Here is a 15228-nt window from a genome sequence, read left to right as displayed (position 1 = left end):
TAAATTAAACTTTTCAAAACTAAAAAATTTAATTGGCTGTTTTCCAGACAATCACTAGATAGAACAAAACTATATTCTTGCCCAAGAATGATACTTTTGGTTAAAAGAAAGCAAATACTTGTGAGAAGGTGATGCGGCACACCTCGGAGGACATGGGGTCTTTACGAAGCTTGCAGAAACATGACTTTGGGACATCCCCGAGCTCCCTGTTTCTCAGCTGAGAAGTTCTCCAGTGGGGCTCCTCTGGCAGGAATCACAAGGGCGCTGGACGTCGGTATCTCGGGCAGGTGTTGGTCCGCAATGGGACTCCATGGACCTAGCAAGTGGCCATGAGGGGAATACCCGGGTGGTGTTTAAAGGCATAAGGAATAATAGCTCAGCTTGTTTTACAAAGCGAGCAAGCTCTAGCGTTGCTGTGACTCTCAATTAGATGGAATGGTCTCAAGTCCGTCCATCTCCTGTATCTCTGTCGGAGTGAACAACACCCTTTAAACTGGGCAGGGGTGCAGGGAAGGAGGTGGAAGGAAAGAAAAGAAAAAGGAAAAAAAAAAAAAGAGAAGGCACTGACCCAATTCAAAATGACTGCATATATCAGGGACAGAGTTTTAAAGATAGTAAGTGGCCACCTGAACATAAATATGAAACTTTCCATTTGAGGGGTGCCTGGGTGGCTCAGTCGGTGAAGCATCTGTCGTCGGCTCAGGCCATGATCTCAGGATCCTGGGATCGAGCCCCACATGGGGCTCTCTGCTCAGTGGGGAGTCTGCTTCTCCCTCTCCTGTTCTCCATGCTTATACTCTGACTTGCTCTAATTAAAAAAAAAAAAAATCTTAAAAAAACAAACAACAACAAAAAAAAAACTTTACATTCGAGATTCTTCAGTGGTAAGGATAAACAAGATATCTGAAGGACAAATTAGGTACTCTTATCTGCCAGTGTATCGCTCATGGCCCAGACCTAGCACTCTCCCACGAGCAGTCATTTGTGGCAATGACCACGACACCAGTGTATAATAAAGCAGTGTTCTCAGCTTGTAGCGTGGAGAGCTACATCTTGTGCAGAGGCATAGACGGTAAGATTCCAGCGGTGAACGTAAGAGAAGAAGCCGTTGCTTGCAGGGCTCTCGGAGCCGCAGGTCTGTCTAACTGAAACCGAGCAATGATTCAATGTCCTCTCCTGCCCGATACCATTACATGACACACAAGTGAATAAAAACGGATTGTTTCCGGAATGGCAACAAAACTGCTTCTGTTCCCCACCCCTCAACCCTACAACCCCTCATAACGTGCGGAGTCGACGACCACGAAAGCCTTGCCTTATATAGAGTCCGAATAAATTAACAAAAGTACAGAAAAGAACTTTCCCCCACTATACACACAAACTCTTTCATATAAACAAAATCCAAACAAAATTTAAAATTTGAGCACACTTTCAATGGCGGGGGGAGGGGAGGGGGTGGGAGAGATGCCACCCATCACCCTCTCTCAAAGTTTTTATTAAATACATTTCTGTGTCTTAGAAAAATAAAAAGAACGGCCAATTTATTGACTCAAAATTATCTCACAGACTTAAAAGCATGCCCAGCAAGCACAGCCCTGTAAGACTACATTAATATGAAATCAGAGCAATTTGGTTACTAAAATCAACCTGGTTTGAAGTTCGCAGCTGATTACTACAAAGTTTATTCATTCCTTTCTTTCCTTTTTTGTTTTTGTTTTTGGCCGATATAAAAATAACGTATTGCAACTCAAAGTGCATCTTTTAAAATAAACCATCGACTATCTTTATGAAATAAAATATTTACACCATTTGGTTTCTAGTGAGGAGAGCTTTCAGGCTATCACCATGGGGACGTCGTCTGAAAATCCTCTTATCATAGGGGCATCTTCATCGTCCTCCCCTAAAGGCAAAAGAGTCAGTCCGTGGTGAATTCTATCACATCTGCATCCAATCCCAACTCCCACCGCTCCGCCCCGACCACTCCCAACACCACCAGCCTGGAAAATCGGGACCACAGCCCACCAGGCGCAGTAGCCAAAGCCAAATCCCAGCTCAGCTCCCCACCGACACGCCTGGGTCACCTTCTCCCCCATCAACGGGTAGCCAAGCTTATTTTCATGGTAGCTTGAACTTGACCAAATAAAGAAAGTCAATCTCTTAGGAGGGAGAATCTTACGACCTACCCAAAAGTCCAGAGGGCAATTTAGCTTCCCTAATTTGAATGATCCACAGCCTATGTCAACAGTGAAACCTCATAATCTGCTTCCTCCTCTGAACCCTCACTGCTCTGAAGGTAGGGATCTTAGAGGGGCTAAGAATATCCCGCTGTGGCCCCTGTTCCAATCCTTGCAACTAAGCTGTGATCCACATCCAGTGATCACTGTGTGGTACCACCACGGGTCCAACGCCTTTTGCCCCCAGGAACGGAAGCAAAGAATGCAGCCCATTCATGCCAGGTAGCCCAAATACTTGTACAAAGCAAGACAGGAAACTGAGAAGAGGGAGCAAAGCTAATATCAAATGATCCGTGGACAGGGAATATACAAGTACTTCACGAAGAAAAAAGATTGTAACTGGTTTCCAGAAAAAAATAGGTACGTGAAATCACATTCGGGGAAGACCCCCCAGACACACCTAATTTACCATATTAAGCGGTCTACTTGCTCTACTGGCTTTTAGAATCTGGGCATGCAGACATCTTAAAAGGGCTACTTCTTTCTTTTTCCCATACCATGCTGTGGGTACGGGAAAGAAGAATGGCCGGGGAGGTCTGACCAGCTGTGTCAGAAAGACAGCCAGCTGGAAAGGGCCTCTTTGGATAGAAGTCGTCTGGGCAAGCATGACGTCTCCTCTAGACTAGGCTCTCCCAAGATGCCAGACCTCCAGGTCCATGAAGGATGAGAGGGCTTGGACATCCCGGAAAATCTGCTGATGCTCTGGGAGTCTCCAAAGCCCCGGGCCCTCCTATCCTTCCCGCACAAGGCAAGCTCCTCCCAGTTCTTCCACAGAACCGCTCGCTCTGGGCCCAGGGCCACACCGCTGAAGAGACTACGAGTAGTTTAACAGAGAAGCAAGTTCCAAGCTAAGGGCTCCAAAGGCTTTACCGTAAAGTAAAGCAGTGAGATCACTGGTTAACGACCCCCTCCTAAGTGTCCCAAGACAAGCCTAACCCACGCAGCTCCTAAGCAAGGACCCGGCTTTGGAGGAAGCCCGGGGCGGCCGGCCCCACTCACCCAGGTCGTCCCCCGAGGAGAAGATGGCCGAGCCCAGCCTGGAGCTGTAGTGGCTGTTGGCGAAGGCAGTAAAGCTGCTCTGCAGCCTCCGGTGCTTCGTGTACAGGACGGCAAAGCCGACCCCCAGGCTCAGCAGGACCAGGAACAAGATGGGCACCGCCACGGCAGCAACGTCAGTGGACCTGGCGGCCTGGGACGCCGACGCGCCCCCACCTGCCGGGGCAAGATGCCGCTGCATTAGCCTCCGACGTCAGGGAGGGGTTTGGGGGGGGCGATGAGGCAACCCGACCCCCTCCCCGCCGCCCCCCCTCCCCCGCCGCCAACACCACCAGCACCAAAGCCGCTCGGAGCCGGCAAACAGTGAGCCTATTGCCGCGCGTTCCTGCACCTGACGCCTCGCCACGAGCTGACAGCCCACGGGCCTGGGGCATGCAAATACGGTAATTACATTAGCCTCCTAATCACGGCCTTGTTGTTTATTTAGATAATCTCTTGGAAGGGAGACCTTTGTTGGGGTATCAACATGGATTTCATTAGCATTATTACTTAAGACCACTTGCTTGCCTTACATAAGAGGATGTGAAATCAGACCACTAATTAACGAGATTGCAATTATTTCCCCCTACTTGGCACCAAAGTCACTCTGAACTGCAATTACCTGAAGCTCCATTAAGTGATACAAACGAGATTCCTTTACTGCAACACTGACTTAACAGCTCATCAAGTTTTATGAGGTTTTTGTTTTTTTTTTTTACGTAGATAAAAGAGAGAACCCTTCCATACACGTTTCACATTTTTTTAAATGCTCTTTGCAAAGCAGTTCGGGGTCTATGACCTAACAACGATGCTCACTTCCCCATGTCTGAAACAAATTCCAGCTCCATGATGATGGGCTGGTAGATCGGCCTCCACAAGGCTCTAGGGCCAAGCCATCTTTGGGTTTTGGGCTGGTCTTAAGAAATCGGGGAAAGTCTGAGCCTGAGGGCCGGAAGTGGAACTTGGAAGTCAGTTTGAGCTACGGAAGCACAGTGGACTTTCCAGGTCCCATAAGGAGCTTCGTCAGGCTTGAGGTCATTCCCTGGGATAGGGCTAAGTGGTACGGACCAGGCCTGGGCCTCACGGGGAAGGCCCGGTAACGACCCAGGAACTCACCCCAACCAGATCATCAAGGTGGGCCAGAGAACAGCCATTTCTTGCAAGACCAATCTAACAACTCAGAATCCATGCCTTTAATTTCTCTCATTATTGACCCACCAAGAAAAGCTGCGGCAAATTCTTACATCATACGTCCCAACCTAACCCCAGGTGTGAACCAATAAATTAGGGGGATGCTCTTAGCTGGAAGAGTCAGGAGGAACCAGGGTGGTGTAGTAAACAGGAATGAGTGAAGCCCCCTCACCCCACTTCTGAGGGGACAGCAAACATCAAGGGACAAGACAGAGACGAACTGAGGCCTCATGGAGAGATTCTTCCTGCTTGATAAGCTCAGTTTTATTAAGGCAACACTTTTTCCCAGAGTCTATTTCAGTCGTTAATTGGTTTTACTTAGAGAGGAGGCTCTATTTAGGAAACGCTAGATTAACAAGACTTTTGTTGTTTGTTTTCTGTAAGACCTTCTCAGAACCTCAAGTATGCTGGGATTCTCCAAAGTGATGCAGTCTGCCAAGGTTTTCCTTTTAGGGAGGTGCCTGGGAAGCAGGACATGTCGGAGCATACAACAACTCAAACGCAAGATTTTGGCTTGAGTGTTGGTGAGCTCCTGGCTGGGAAGAAATGGAACAAAAAAAGACCAGTGGCAAAGCATCTGTTGATATCCTGGCCAAGCTACTACAATACAAGCAGAATTTCTGTGTAAAGGAAAGGTTCCTCTCCTCCGCCATCAGCATGACCCAGCGCCAGCATCTGTGAGGGTTCAGAAGACAAGATGCCAGGCCAAATTCAGGTTCTGCTCGGGAGCGACGGCTAAGACGAAGCTATAAAATCAGTTACTCTATGGGAAGGAGATTAGTTACTGACTTGAAAGAACCACAGGGAACATTAGCATATTGGAGGCTCTGAGAAGTCCTGCAAAACACAAACAATAAAACTCATACCAACCTAGTGTTTCCCAAGCAGGACCTCCTTTTGAAACAAAACCCATTTTTAACCTATTCCCGTTTTTGGGCTTTACATTCAGAATGTGGTCACTTTGTAACCCCAGCTCCTCACACCACGCCTGGCTCAGGAAGTGTTTGTTAAATCAGTGCCTGACTAAATTGAAACGTAAGTGATTTTCTTCTGAACTAAAAGAATATTTTTTTTTTTTTTTTTTTGAGAGAGAGAACATTTTACATGCACTTTGGAAAGACACATCTTGGGGCACCTGGGTGGTTCAGTCAGTTAAGCATCCAACTCCTGGTCTCGGCTCTGGTCATGATCTAGACCCCTGTGTCAGGCTCCTTGCTCAGCAGAATCATCTTGGGATTCTCTGCCTCTCCCTCTGTCCCTCCCCCTGCTCTTGCGCATGTGCGTGCTCTCTCCCCCAAATAAATAAAATCTTAAAAAAAAAAAAAAAAAGACAAATTCATCAAACCATGCTATATCCTTCATTGATTTCCCAGAACGGAGGACAGAAATGGCCCCATGAAGTGACTTACTAGACCCCAGCTCGTCGTACAGCAGGACAGCAGGCTCCCCACAAATCTGGCTGCCAAAAAGGCATCTTGCTTGCACGGTGAAAGTGTAATTATGACCCAGTTTCAGGTTGGAAATTTTAAAGAAATTGTCAGTAGTATTCCCAAGGTAAGCTGAGATATTCATGGCACTATCGAACATGTGTATCTCATAGCCCTGAAAACAAAGACACGAGAGATTATTCAGGATCTTCAATAAGGACTCTGACAGCTTCTATTATTGGTTCCAACTTTATGTGAGCTCCTTATTGCAGGCTTTTATAGATGCTAAAGCACTTTGGGCTTCTTACGAGATCTTTTTACATTACCATTGAGATACTGGATTCAGAAAATGGTAATTTTTCCATCCCAAATGTCTCAAATAACTACCACACCCATTTAGGAGCTGCAAAGTGGAAGTGAAAAGGGTAGCCCTAATAAAAGCCATTTTAACAAATATTCCAGTGCACAAAGTTCTGGTCAACAGTTCACTCATTTGAAGTAATAGTAAATGCCACAAAGAATCCGGACAAGTCAGCAGTAGTTCCCAGTAATGGGATCTGACTGATAATAAATCCGGGTCACAGGGGACTCCCGCAGTGGGGTGAAAAAAGTCAGAACGTTTCTCGGTAGAACAGCATGTGGGAACTCCACAGGCAGCCCACAGCTACCTCTCCAGCTCCTGGAGGCAGATGGTTGCCCCAGACCAACCTGGCCTTGAAGAGAAAGCGCTTCAAGATCGGGCTAGGATCAGAACTGACCACTGGACTTCTCTGCTAATCTCTAAGTACCTCAGTGTCAAACTACCAACGCCCACCCCATCAGCATCAAAGAAAAGGCCTCCTCTCCTATCTCTATCGACATACCAGGCCCCACCGCATACTGACCGGCTCTTGGTCCCCATTCCATTGACGCTGACCCGCCTATTCTCTGAACTAAACCCGGTTTTGGGGCGCGGGGAGGGAAGGACATGCGACCTGCTTATGGACACTCCACGGGAAGTGAAGTACTGACCTGTCAGCTCAACCTGAAAGCTAGGCTTCCGCCACCTAGGAGGGACCCTGATGACAGCTGGATGCCAAACTGCGCCTCCTAGCACCACTGGCCTGGAGTTCCATTCCTGCCTTCTCCATCCTACACTAGCGTTCATCATTTTCTATCTAATATACACCTGCCATAGAACATTTGCAAAATACAAAAAAGGTATAAAGAAAAACATTTAAATGACACAAACATCAACCATTTATTTAACTAGTCGTCTTCTGTTGGGACGTTAAAGTTGTCTCTTCTTTCTTGTTCCCAGAAATAGAACTGCCCTGGAGAGCCGTGTCCATAAATTCGTGGTGTATATCGTTTTCTCAGATTAAGATCCTGAAAGAACTGCCCGGTCAAAGGCTGTAAATGCTTTTCCTGTTTCAGATACGTGTTACCCAAATGCCTTACGGAAGGCATTTCCAATTCGTATCTCCAGAGTGCTAATCTCCCTGACTACAACTCATTCTGGTAACTCTTCCCCACAAACTTAGCCTGTTTCACGTGAAAGTGTCCTGTCTCTGGGGTTCAGATTATCAGGGAGGTGGATCCTTCTTTTCTTTTCCCTATGACTACTATAGTTTTTACTTTGTTACCTGTACCTTTTCCGAAATCAGAAGCAATTCGGGAACAAATCAGAAACAACAGAAATCAATTTCTGTTTTGAACGGCTTTGAAAGCTTTCTTTGTATTCGAGTATATTAACCATTTACACGTCACAGTTGGGAGAGTTGTGAGAATTTTCAAGTTTTAATCTAGTTGTGCTTCTGGCCTGACAACTGTGACTGTTCACAACCCCAGCGCTCTTTGCCGCCACCGAACCCTGAAACAGCCACAGCTGATTTACTGTGTCTCTATTTAGCTCCCGCTTTGCCAACCATGGGGACAAGCCAGGTCCACTACAGAATCTGTCCACCTTTGGGTGGCCAGTCTGTCCCCTGGTTGCGCTCTCCTTCTCCTCCCACCTTCTATTGTGAATACAGTCATCGGTCTGCCAATGACAGACAAAACAGTGTTTTCTATAAGGTCAACAGACTATGTTCGAGCAATTTCTGCTCTCTCAGACACCACTGCAAAGAAACCTCGAGGCCAATTTGAGGCTCAGCCCCTGGCACGGGAGCCACAGCCCTGCTCTCAGACTGGCTGCGGAGGACGGGGCCCTGGTTCCGATGCCCAGCCCCACCCAGCTTCAGAAGGCACAGCGCAGGTTCCAGCCCATTTCCCTGTCTTTAGGGAAAGACAAGTTCAGGAATGAAAAGTGCTTAGTGCAGAGATTCTCATCTTTAATGGGCAGTATAAACATTTCACTAATTAGCAAGCCCACAGAAAATGGTCCTTTAATTCTCAAGTTCACTCCCTTGCCCTATTCTGTTTTTTCCCCATCTATGCCAGCATGCCATTAACGAGCTCATCTCTAAAGCTGCGTTTCAATTAGATTCCCAAAGTCATTGAGGAGGAGGGAGGGAGGGACTCACCCTGCTTTCATTAAAATGCTTTTCCTTCAAAGCAAGACTTTTCCAAAACAGAAGAACGTGGTCGTTTTCTGTTATGATTTTTAAGGCATCAGGTGCAGATAATGAAACTGAAAATTAAAGATGAGACAGGATGCAGTCAGTGGGTATGGACTGGAATCACTGTTTTCCTGTCTGATGAGATAAATTAGATAATGCTAACCTGAGGGGCACCTGAGGGGCTCAGTAGGTTGAACATCTGACTCTTGGTTTAGGCTCAGGTCATGATCTCAGGGTCATGAGACTGGGACACAGGTCAGGCTCTGCGCTGAGTGTGGAGGCTGCTTGGGATTCTCTCTCCCCATCCCCATCTCCCTCTGCCCCTCCCCCCAATGCCTTTGTGCTGTCTCTAAAAATAAAATATTAAAAAAAAAAAAAAAGAAAAGAAAAAAGAATGCTAACTCAAAAGGCTAGATTAAGGAACAAATAAAATACATAATGTTGTTTAGCATAGAGCAAAGCACATGGTAAACACTCTCTAACTGACCTCTCTTTAGTTGTTGTTATAATACCTTTAGCCAAGAAACGTGGACAGTACTGCATTCAGTGGCCCTGAGAGCCAAGGATGCCAAAACCAAATTGGATGGGGGAGAAAGGGAGGCCATGGGATGGACACAGCTCCCTGGCTGGACTTCTGCTCTGGTTCCAGTCCGTCTCCTGCTCTCCCTAGTCCTGCCCCAGGGCCTGAGGAGCCTCAGAACTCAGCAAGGTGCCAAGGCCCGTGCTCGAACACAGAGCCCTAGAATGACACGGTGAGTCCCGCCAGACCCACCACTCACATGGCCGGCCTGGTGAGACCGAGCCTCCGTCACAGACACTGTGACATCGTCTGCTACTGCCCAAGTACCCGAGCTCATGACCTGCTTTCTGAGCCAGAGTCTGACTGCCGAGCCAATTCCAGGCTGGCAGCAAGTCCCCTTCAATCTACTTCACGGTTCCTGGTCTCCCTCCTTGGCTACACATCTCCCTGCCGCGAGGAACCACAGGATTTCAGCCCAGGTTCCCATTCTTGGCTTTCGTGGCAAACACTCAGTTTTATTTCCTAACTCTTTTGGGCATTCCTGCTCTCCTCCACCCCAGTGTCAAAACCAACTAGGCAGAGGGAGAGTGAAAAGAGACACAGCATACCCTCCAGCCCACCACCCTGCAGCCCAGGCACTGGAAGCCCACCCTGCCGGGCCCACTGTGGATACTGAAGAGGGTGTTTGTCCTTCCACTGTTACTGTCTAGGCGTCAGAGCAGCCCCATAGGCCCCTTCTTGTGTGAGAAGGACCCTGCTCTCCCTCCCATTTACCTGTGGTGATTTTTATACTGGAATCTTTGCTCATGTTCCCCAGCTGGACGATGATGTGGTATTTCCCTCCAGGCTCCAACTTGGTAAGGGTGTATTCCACAGTACTGTTACGGGACTTTATTTTGTAGCTTCTGTCACTCTTTCTTATTAGATCTTTGACAGCAACTGCATATAACTGGGACAAAAAAAAAAAAAAAAGAGAGACCCTTGGTAATCAGAAACTTGGCACTTTTTTACTCTTTGCAATTCAGCAGTGGGCAATGGAAAACCCAAGTGTATCAGGGGGCTGCAAGCCACAGCAACCTCCTTCTGAGCCCACAGCGACTCCATTCTCTGGAAAGCCTTTAGGGTGGCCAGGCTCAGACCTGGAACAAGCACTCACTCCCAGAACTGTGCACAGAATTATCGATTCGACCCAAAAAAATGACCCCAGGGAAAGTCACATTCACTGTGGCATCCACACAGAGGTTGGAACAGGCAAAGCAATTCAAGTTCAGTGCTCAGTGTATCTCCCCAGCTGTAATAGCTCTGGGTGGTGTCAGAGGACACAACGAAAGGACAGCAAATTCTACTTATTATCTCCCAGGTTGCTTTTTACATATGTGGAGGCCAGGGCAAATACAGGGACATGGGGCAAGTACAGGAAACTCAATCACCGGGAAGAACTGGAGAGTCAAGGAAAGCCTGAGCAACCGAGCACTGAAAACTACCCCAGGGATGAGGGAGAGGGCAGAGGGGATGGAGGGAAAATTAGCCTGGGTCAAAGGAAAATGGGAGCCATTTTCCAGAGTTACTGCCTCTTCTTTTATTCTTCTTATTTTTCTTTCTAGAGGGGGGAGGAGGCGGCAGAGGGAGAATCTCAAGCAGGCTCCATGTCCAGCACAGAGCTCAATCTCATGACCTTGAGATCATGGCCTGAATTGAAACCAAGAGGCCGACGCCTAACCGACTGAGCCACCCAGGCACCCCTCGCCTCTTCTCTTAGATCAAGAGCCAATAAACCTTTTTGTAAAGGTTCAGGTAGAAAATACTAGGTTTTGAAGGTCAAATGGTCTCTCCCTCCATGATTCAATTCCACCCTGTGCAGTGTGAAAGCTGTCACAGGCTGAGATTTAAATGACCAGTTAGAGTTTGGTTCTAATAAACTGTATTTACACAAACAGGCAACAAGCTGCACTTGGCCAACTTGCCTTTGTCTGCCAACCCGCTTTAGAGGCTCAGGGAAGGGAAGGTGAGACGGCAGAGAAGAAAAGAGGGACAAATGACTAGAACAGCTAGATATCATGGAGAAAGGACAACTCAAGAAGAGGCACCTATAAGAATCCCATCTTTGGGCACACAGATACGACGATGAGACCTCCTGCTGAGCTCCCACTGCCAAGCCTAGCTTTCATGCGGGGTGACAGCACCCTCTGGCCCGTCCCCAACCATGCCAAGAAAAGGAATGGCTGGCTGGATACCCGGCCCTCTCACCAGGTCCTGGTCAGGAGAATCATATGGGGATTCCCACTTGATGACAGCTGAGGTTTTGCCGGTATGAACGACGTGCAGGTGACGCGGTGGGAGCCTGCTGTCTGGGATCATCTTGACCACGACATAGTCAGAGGATGGCCCTTGGTAGGGCACCACCACCCGCACCTGAAACCAATACCACAGGGACGCATGGAGTTGGCACCAAGCCATTCTTTTCAACAAGAGTGACAGGTGTACACAAAATTCAATCAGTAGTAAAGATATAAAAGGTGAAACAATGCCCCACCTTCCCCAGATCTCTAATCCATTTTCCTAGAAACAGTAATAATTTTATGCACTTCTTTCCAGAAATGTCTTATGCTTCTGTAAGCACAGACGCACATACGTGCATACCAGATACATACTTGTATAGGCATGTGTACACGTAGCCTGTTTTTCTTAACTTTTTTACACAAATGAGAACATTCTAGGCTCATATTTTCAGGCTCTTTACTTCTCTCACTTAATAAGATAGCACAAATATTTTCCACGTCAGTACTATTTCTTTGGAAGATTTTTCTACCTCCGTTCTATTTCTTTTGAAGGGTTGCCCTGTATTCTTAACCAGTCTTCTCCTGATAGCCATTGGTTTCAAATCTTCTGCTATCACAAGCAACAGTATACCCAACATCTTTTTCCATCTATCTTGGCATACGTGTAAGTGTATGTGGGCTAAGCTCCTAGTCCTGGAAATGGAATGTGAATTCCTGTGAATGCTTATGCATTTGCCAAGTTCCCAATCCCCCACGGAGATGCGGTTGGTTACTGGGTCATTCAATCCTTTCTTGAAGTAGGAATCCAGTGCTTTCACAGAAGAGGAACCCCCTCTTGCACACACAGATCCTGGAGTCATGCCTCCAGCTCCCCAGGCGCAGGGTCTGAGCTAGGAGCCCAGGATTTAAGCCATCCTTAAAACACAGAAACCCCTCTGGACTCCCCGGTATGGGAAACTCACCAGAAACAAATACTGCTCGTCCCTACTGACAATGACTGTTTTGTTGTGCAGGGAAGTAGTCAGGTTCTGAGGATTGCGATACAGGTCAAGGAAGGACGTAGCATAGAAAATACCATAAACCTGGCAAACAGGATGGAAAAGGACATCAGCTCCATGGCCAGAGACCTGGTTCTCTTGAAATCCCTAATTAATGCCCTTGTCAAGAGCTTCAGGAGCGCTCAAGAGAAAAAAGTCTTCCTTCAGCATTTATTTACAGAGAAGGTACACCGGGGCAGGCACTGAACCCACCACCACCAAGATAAACATGGTGGGCTCTCTGTCCTCAAAGCACTCGTTTTTTAAAAAATATTTTATTTATTTCAGAAAGAGAGAGCACGCACGCACACGCACGGAGGAGGGGAAAATGGGGAAGCAGGCTCCCCGCTGAGCAGAGAGCCCCATCTGGGGCTCGATCCCAGGACCCCGGGATCATGACCTGAGACGAAGGCAGACGCTTAACCCACTGAGCCACCCAGGAGCCCCTCAAAGCACTCATTTTTGAGGAAGGGGGGGCAGAGAAGAAGAACAGACAGGATTATAAATGATGAGCTGCAAGTACAGAAAGTGAGATATTGCAGAAAAGATGGCACGAGGAGGTGGGGAGAGGGGCAAAGTCCTCAGAGTGCAGACCACATGCTACTTGCAAAGCGTGGCTGGAAGGACAGATGGGGAGGAAGTCAGTGCGTTTGTGGAGGGAGGCTGAGGAGGGACGGCAGCACGGCTGACACGGGGAGCTGCCCAGAAGACACCCACTCTTCCTCCCCTCCTCAGGAAAATCCTGGTTCCTCGTGAGAATTGCCGGCTGGAAGAAAATCTGCATTTCCCACCTCCCACCTCCCACCTCCCTGGAAGCTAGGAGAAGCCATGTGACAAATTTCTGGCCGATGAGCTGCAAGCAGAGGTGTCACATGAGAGCTCAGCAAACACTCAAGAGAAATGGAGAGAGAAACCCTTCCTACCCCCCTCCTGCTGCCTGGAACACCGATGACGGTGTGGCTTCAGACCTCCTGGATCATGAGGTGACCTTGAAGATGGAGGTCACAGGCGGCCTGGGTCCCCTGTCAGACCTGCTGCTGTAGAAACCCAGGCCTGCTGAAGGACTCCACCTTCTTTTCACAAGGAGGGACGTTAACTGTGAAAGCCATGGTCACTTCTGGCTCTGTTCTGTGCAGCCATTCTTATCACCCACTGACACAGGTGGAAAACCGGGAGTTTAAAGCAGGGCAGGGGTTTTTGATGCGCCTGGAGTGGGGGCCGGCCGCCAAGGGGGTTATAACAGGGTGGGGTAAGCACTAAGGAAGCTTTCTTTGTCTGGCAGCATGGAAGGGCCCACAGGCAGGTGAGCCGGGGACTTGAAGGAAAGCTGTGAAGAAAGTCTGGAGAAGTCCTGGGAACCGAAAGCACAGATCAGGGGATGTGCACAGGGACTTCTGAGTCCCAGACAGCTGTGCATTTTCTGTGCTGCTTGGCAGCCAGGCCCAGAGAGGGGAAGCCTATAGGAAAGGGGAAATGAAAGCCCCAAGGGGGTGATAAGCCAGGAAGAAGTGTGGAAAGAAAGAATTAGGGGACTCGAGGGAGCCAGAAAGCAAGGCGAATGGAGCAGGACTAGGGGACGGAGGGCACTCAAAGCACAAGACGGGAGTGGGGGCTCTGGGCTCAGAAGCAGGCCTCGTTTCTGGAGGAGAGGCCTGGGGCCACTGTGAACCCAACTGGGCAGCTCTGGCCAGGGGCCTACAGAAAGCTCCATGTGCTAGGGAGGACTGGGTACAGGCAGGTCCCCAGCGATGCACAGCGGCTGTGGCCGTTCTCATGGTGGAGAGGGACAACTTGGGTGGCAATCTGAGTCCTCAGTGGTCTGAAGTTGGGTAGAAGCTGAGAGCTACCTACAGGTGATTTCACCAGCCCTGTCACCCTCTGAGAGCTGCGATGGGCATATTCAGGCTATCAGCAAGGATGAGGCAGAGTGAGGATACCTCTCCAAGTTCACATGCAACGAGAGACCCTGGAGTCAAGTGGTGTTCTAGAGTGCCACAACGAGGCCCTACTCTGTGAACGCACTTGGGTGTGACAAGGTGGCCATGCTCTCAGCTGGTGTACTAGCAAGAAAGCACCTCTTTGTGAATGGAGTCGAGGGACAGGCGAGTCCGGGGCATGGCTCTGGGCATCTTATCTCTGTCCCTGCCTCAGGACCGGGCTGTGGAGTAACAGAAGAGCAGAGGCTTCATGCTAGCCAGACCTGAGCTCACACCGCTTTACGGTTTCCTACAGCTTCAACTCGGGGCTTTAGCTTCCCCACTGGTAAAGTGAGAATATCCACCCCACCGAGCTGATGACAGGATCAAGTGGGACAGGGATGAAAGGCTCTCCCGGTGCCTCACTTCTTCCTTCTTCAAGGCCGACCTTCCAATCGCATGCAAATAGTGGTTCGTTCCCCATCCACTCTGTCCTGCTCCAAAGGCACACTGGGGATGCATGCAGAAGACAAGACCAGGTCTCCTGCCACCAGCCACTGCAAAGACTCACTAAATCTCACAGACTGAGTTCGAAAGGCTTTTCCATTCGGAAAACTCAGTTAACAACCCTTCCCTTTAAGGAACTTACAGACTAGTTAGGAAGGTAAGTAACACACAGAAGTATCCAATAGGATAAGGTAGGATCTAATGAAACAGTATTCTGGATGGCAGCACCTATAAATTGCGGGGGGGGAGTTTGTAAGGGAAAGAGATCAAGTAGGAGACATTTGACTGCAGAGCAGAAGGACAGCAGGACTCCGGGAGGAGAAAGAACACAGGCCAGGCTGTGGAGGCGAGGGTGGTGAAAATGTGCCAAGAACCTTGGGAGGACCCACCTGAGAGCAAAGGAAGGTACACACTGGGGACGTCTGGGAAATAAAAACCAGGTTGAAAAAAGCACAAATCAGACTATAGTGCGCCAAAATGCATACATAATGACAAAAAACAAATTAAAAAGGATCTATATGGAGTGTAGCAGGGACACGGGG

The 15228-nt window shown here is 48.6% G+C and overlaps 1 protein-coding gene across 1 annotated transcript in view; it reads right to left on the bottom strand.

Moving 5' to 3' along the window:
- Positions 1-1513: 1513 nt before the first annotated feature.
- Positions 1514-15228, bottom strand: part of SORL1 (sortilin related receptor 1) — a 144106-nt gene continuing 130391 nt past the window's right edge. The window contains exons 41-47 of the mRNA XM_032868990.1: positions 12189-12308; positions 11195-11359; positions 9722-9896; positions 8392-8498; positions 5870-6062; positions 3234-3446; positions 1514-1900 (exon numbers count right to left, since the gene is read on the bottom strand). Of these exons, the coding sequence (XP_032724881.1) occupies positions 1833-1900; positions 3234-3446; positions 5870-6062; positions 8392-8498; positions 9722-9896; positions 11195-11359; positions 12189-12308 (1041 nt within the window). The 3' untranslated portion in view covers positions 1514-1832. The remainder of the gene's footprint in view (positions 1901-3233; positions 3447-5869; positions 6063-8391; positions 8499-9721; positions 9897-11194; positions 11360-12188; positions 12309-15228) is intronic.

Source organism: Lontra canadensis, unplaced genomic scaffold, assembly GCF_010015895.1.
Source record: "Lontra canadensis isolate GAN:19392208 unplaced genomic scaffold, GSC_riverotter_1.0 scaffold36, whole genome shotgun sequence".
In the NCBI taxonomy this organism is placed as follows: Eukaryota; Metazoa; Chordata; class Mammalia; order Carnivora; family Mustelidae; genus Lontra; species Lontra canadensis.
Note: the sequence above shows the minus strand (reverse complement) of the source record. Positions and strands in the feature narration are given on the sequence as shown.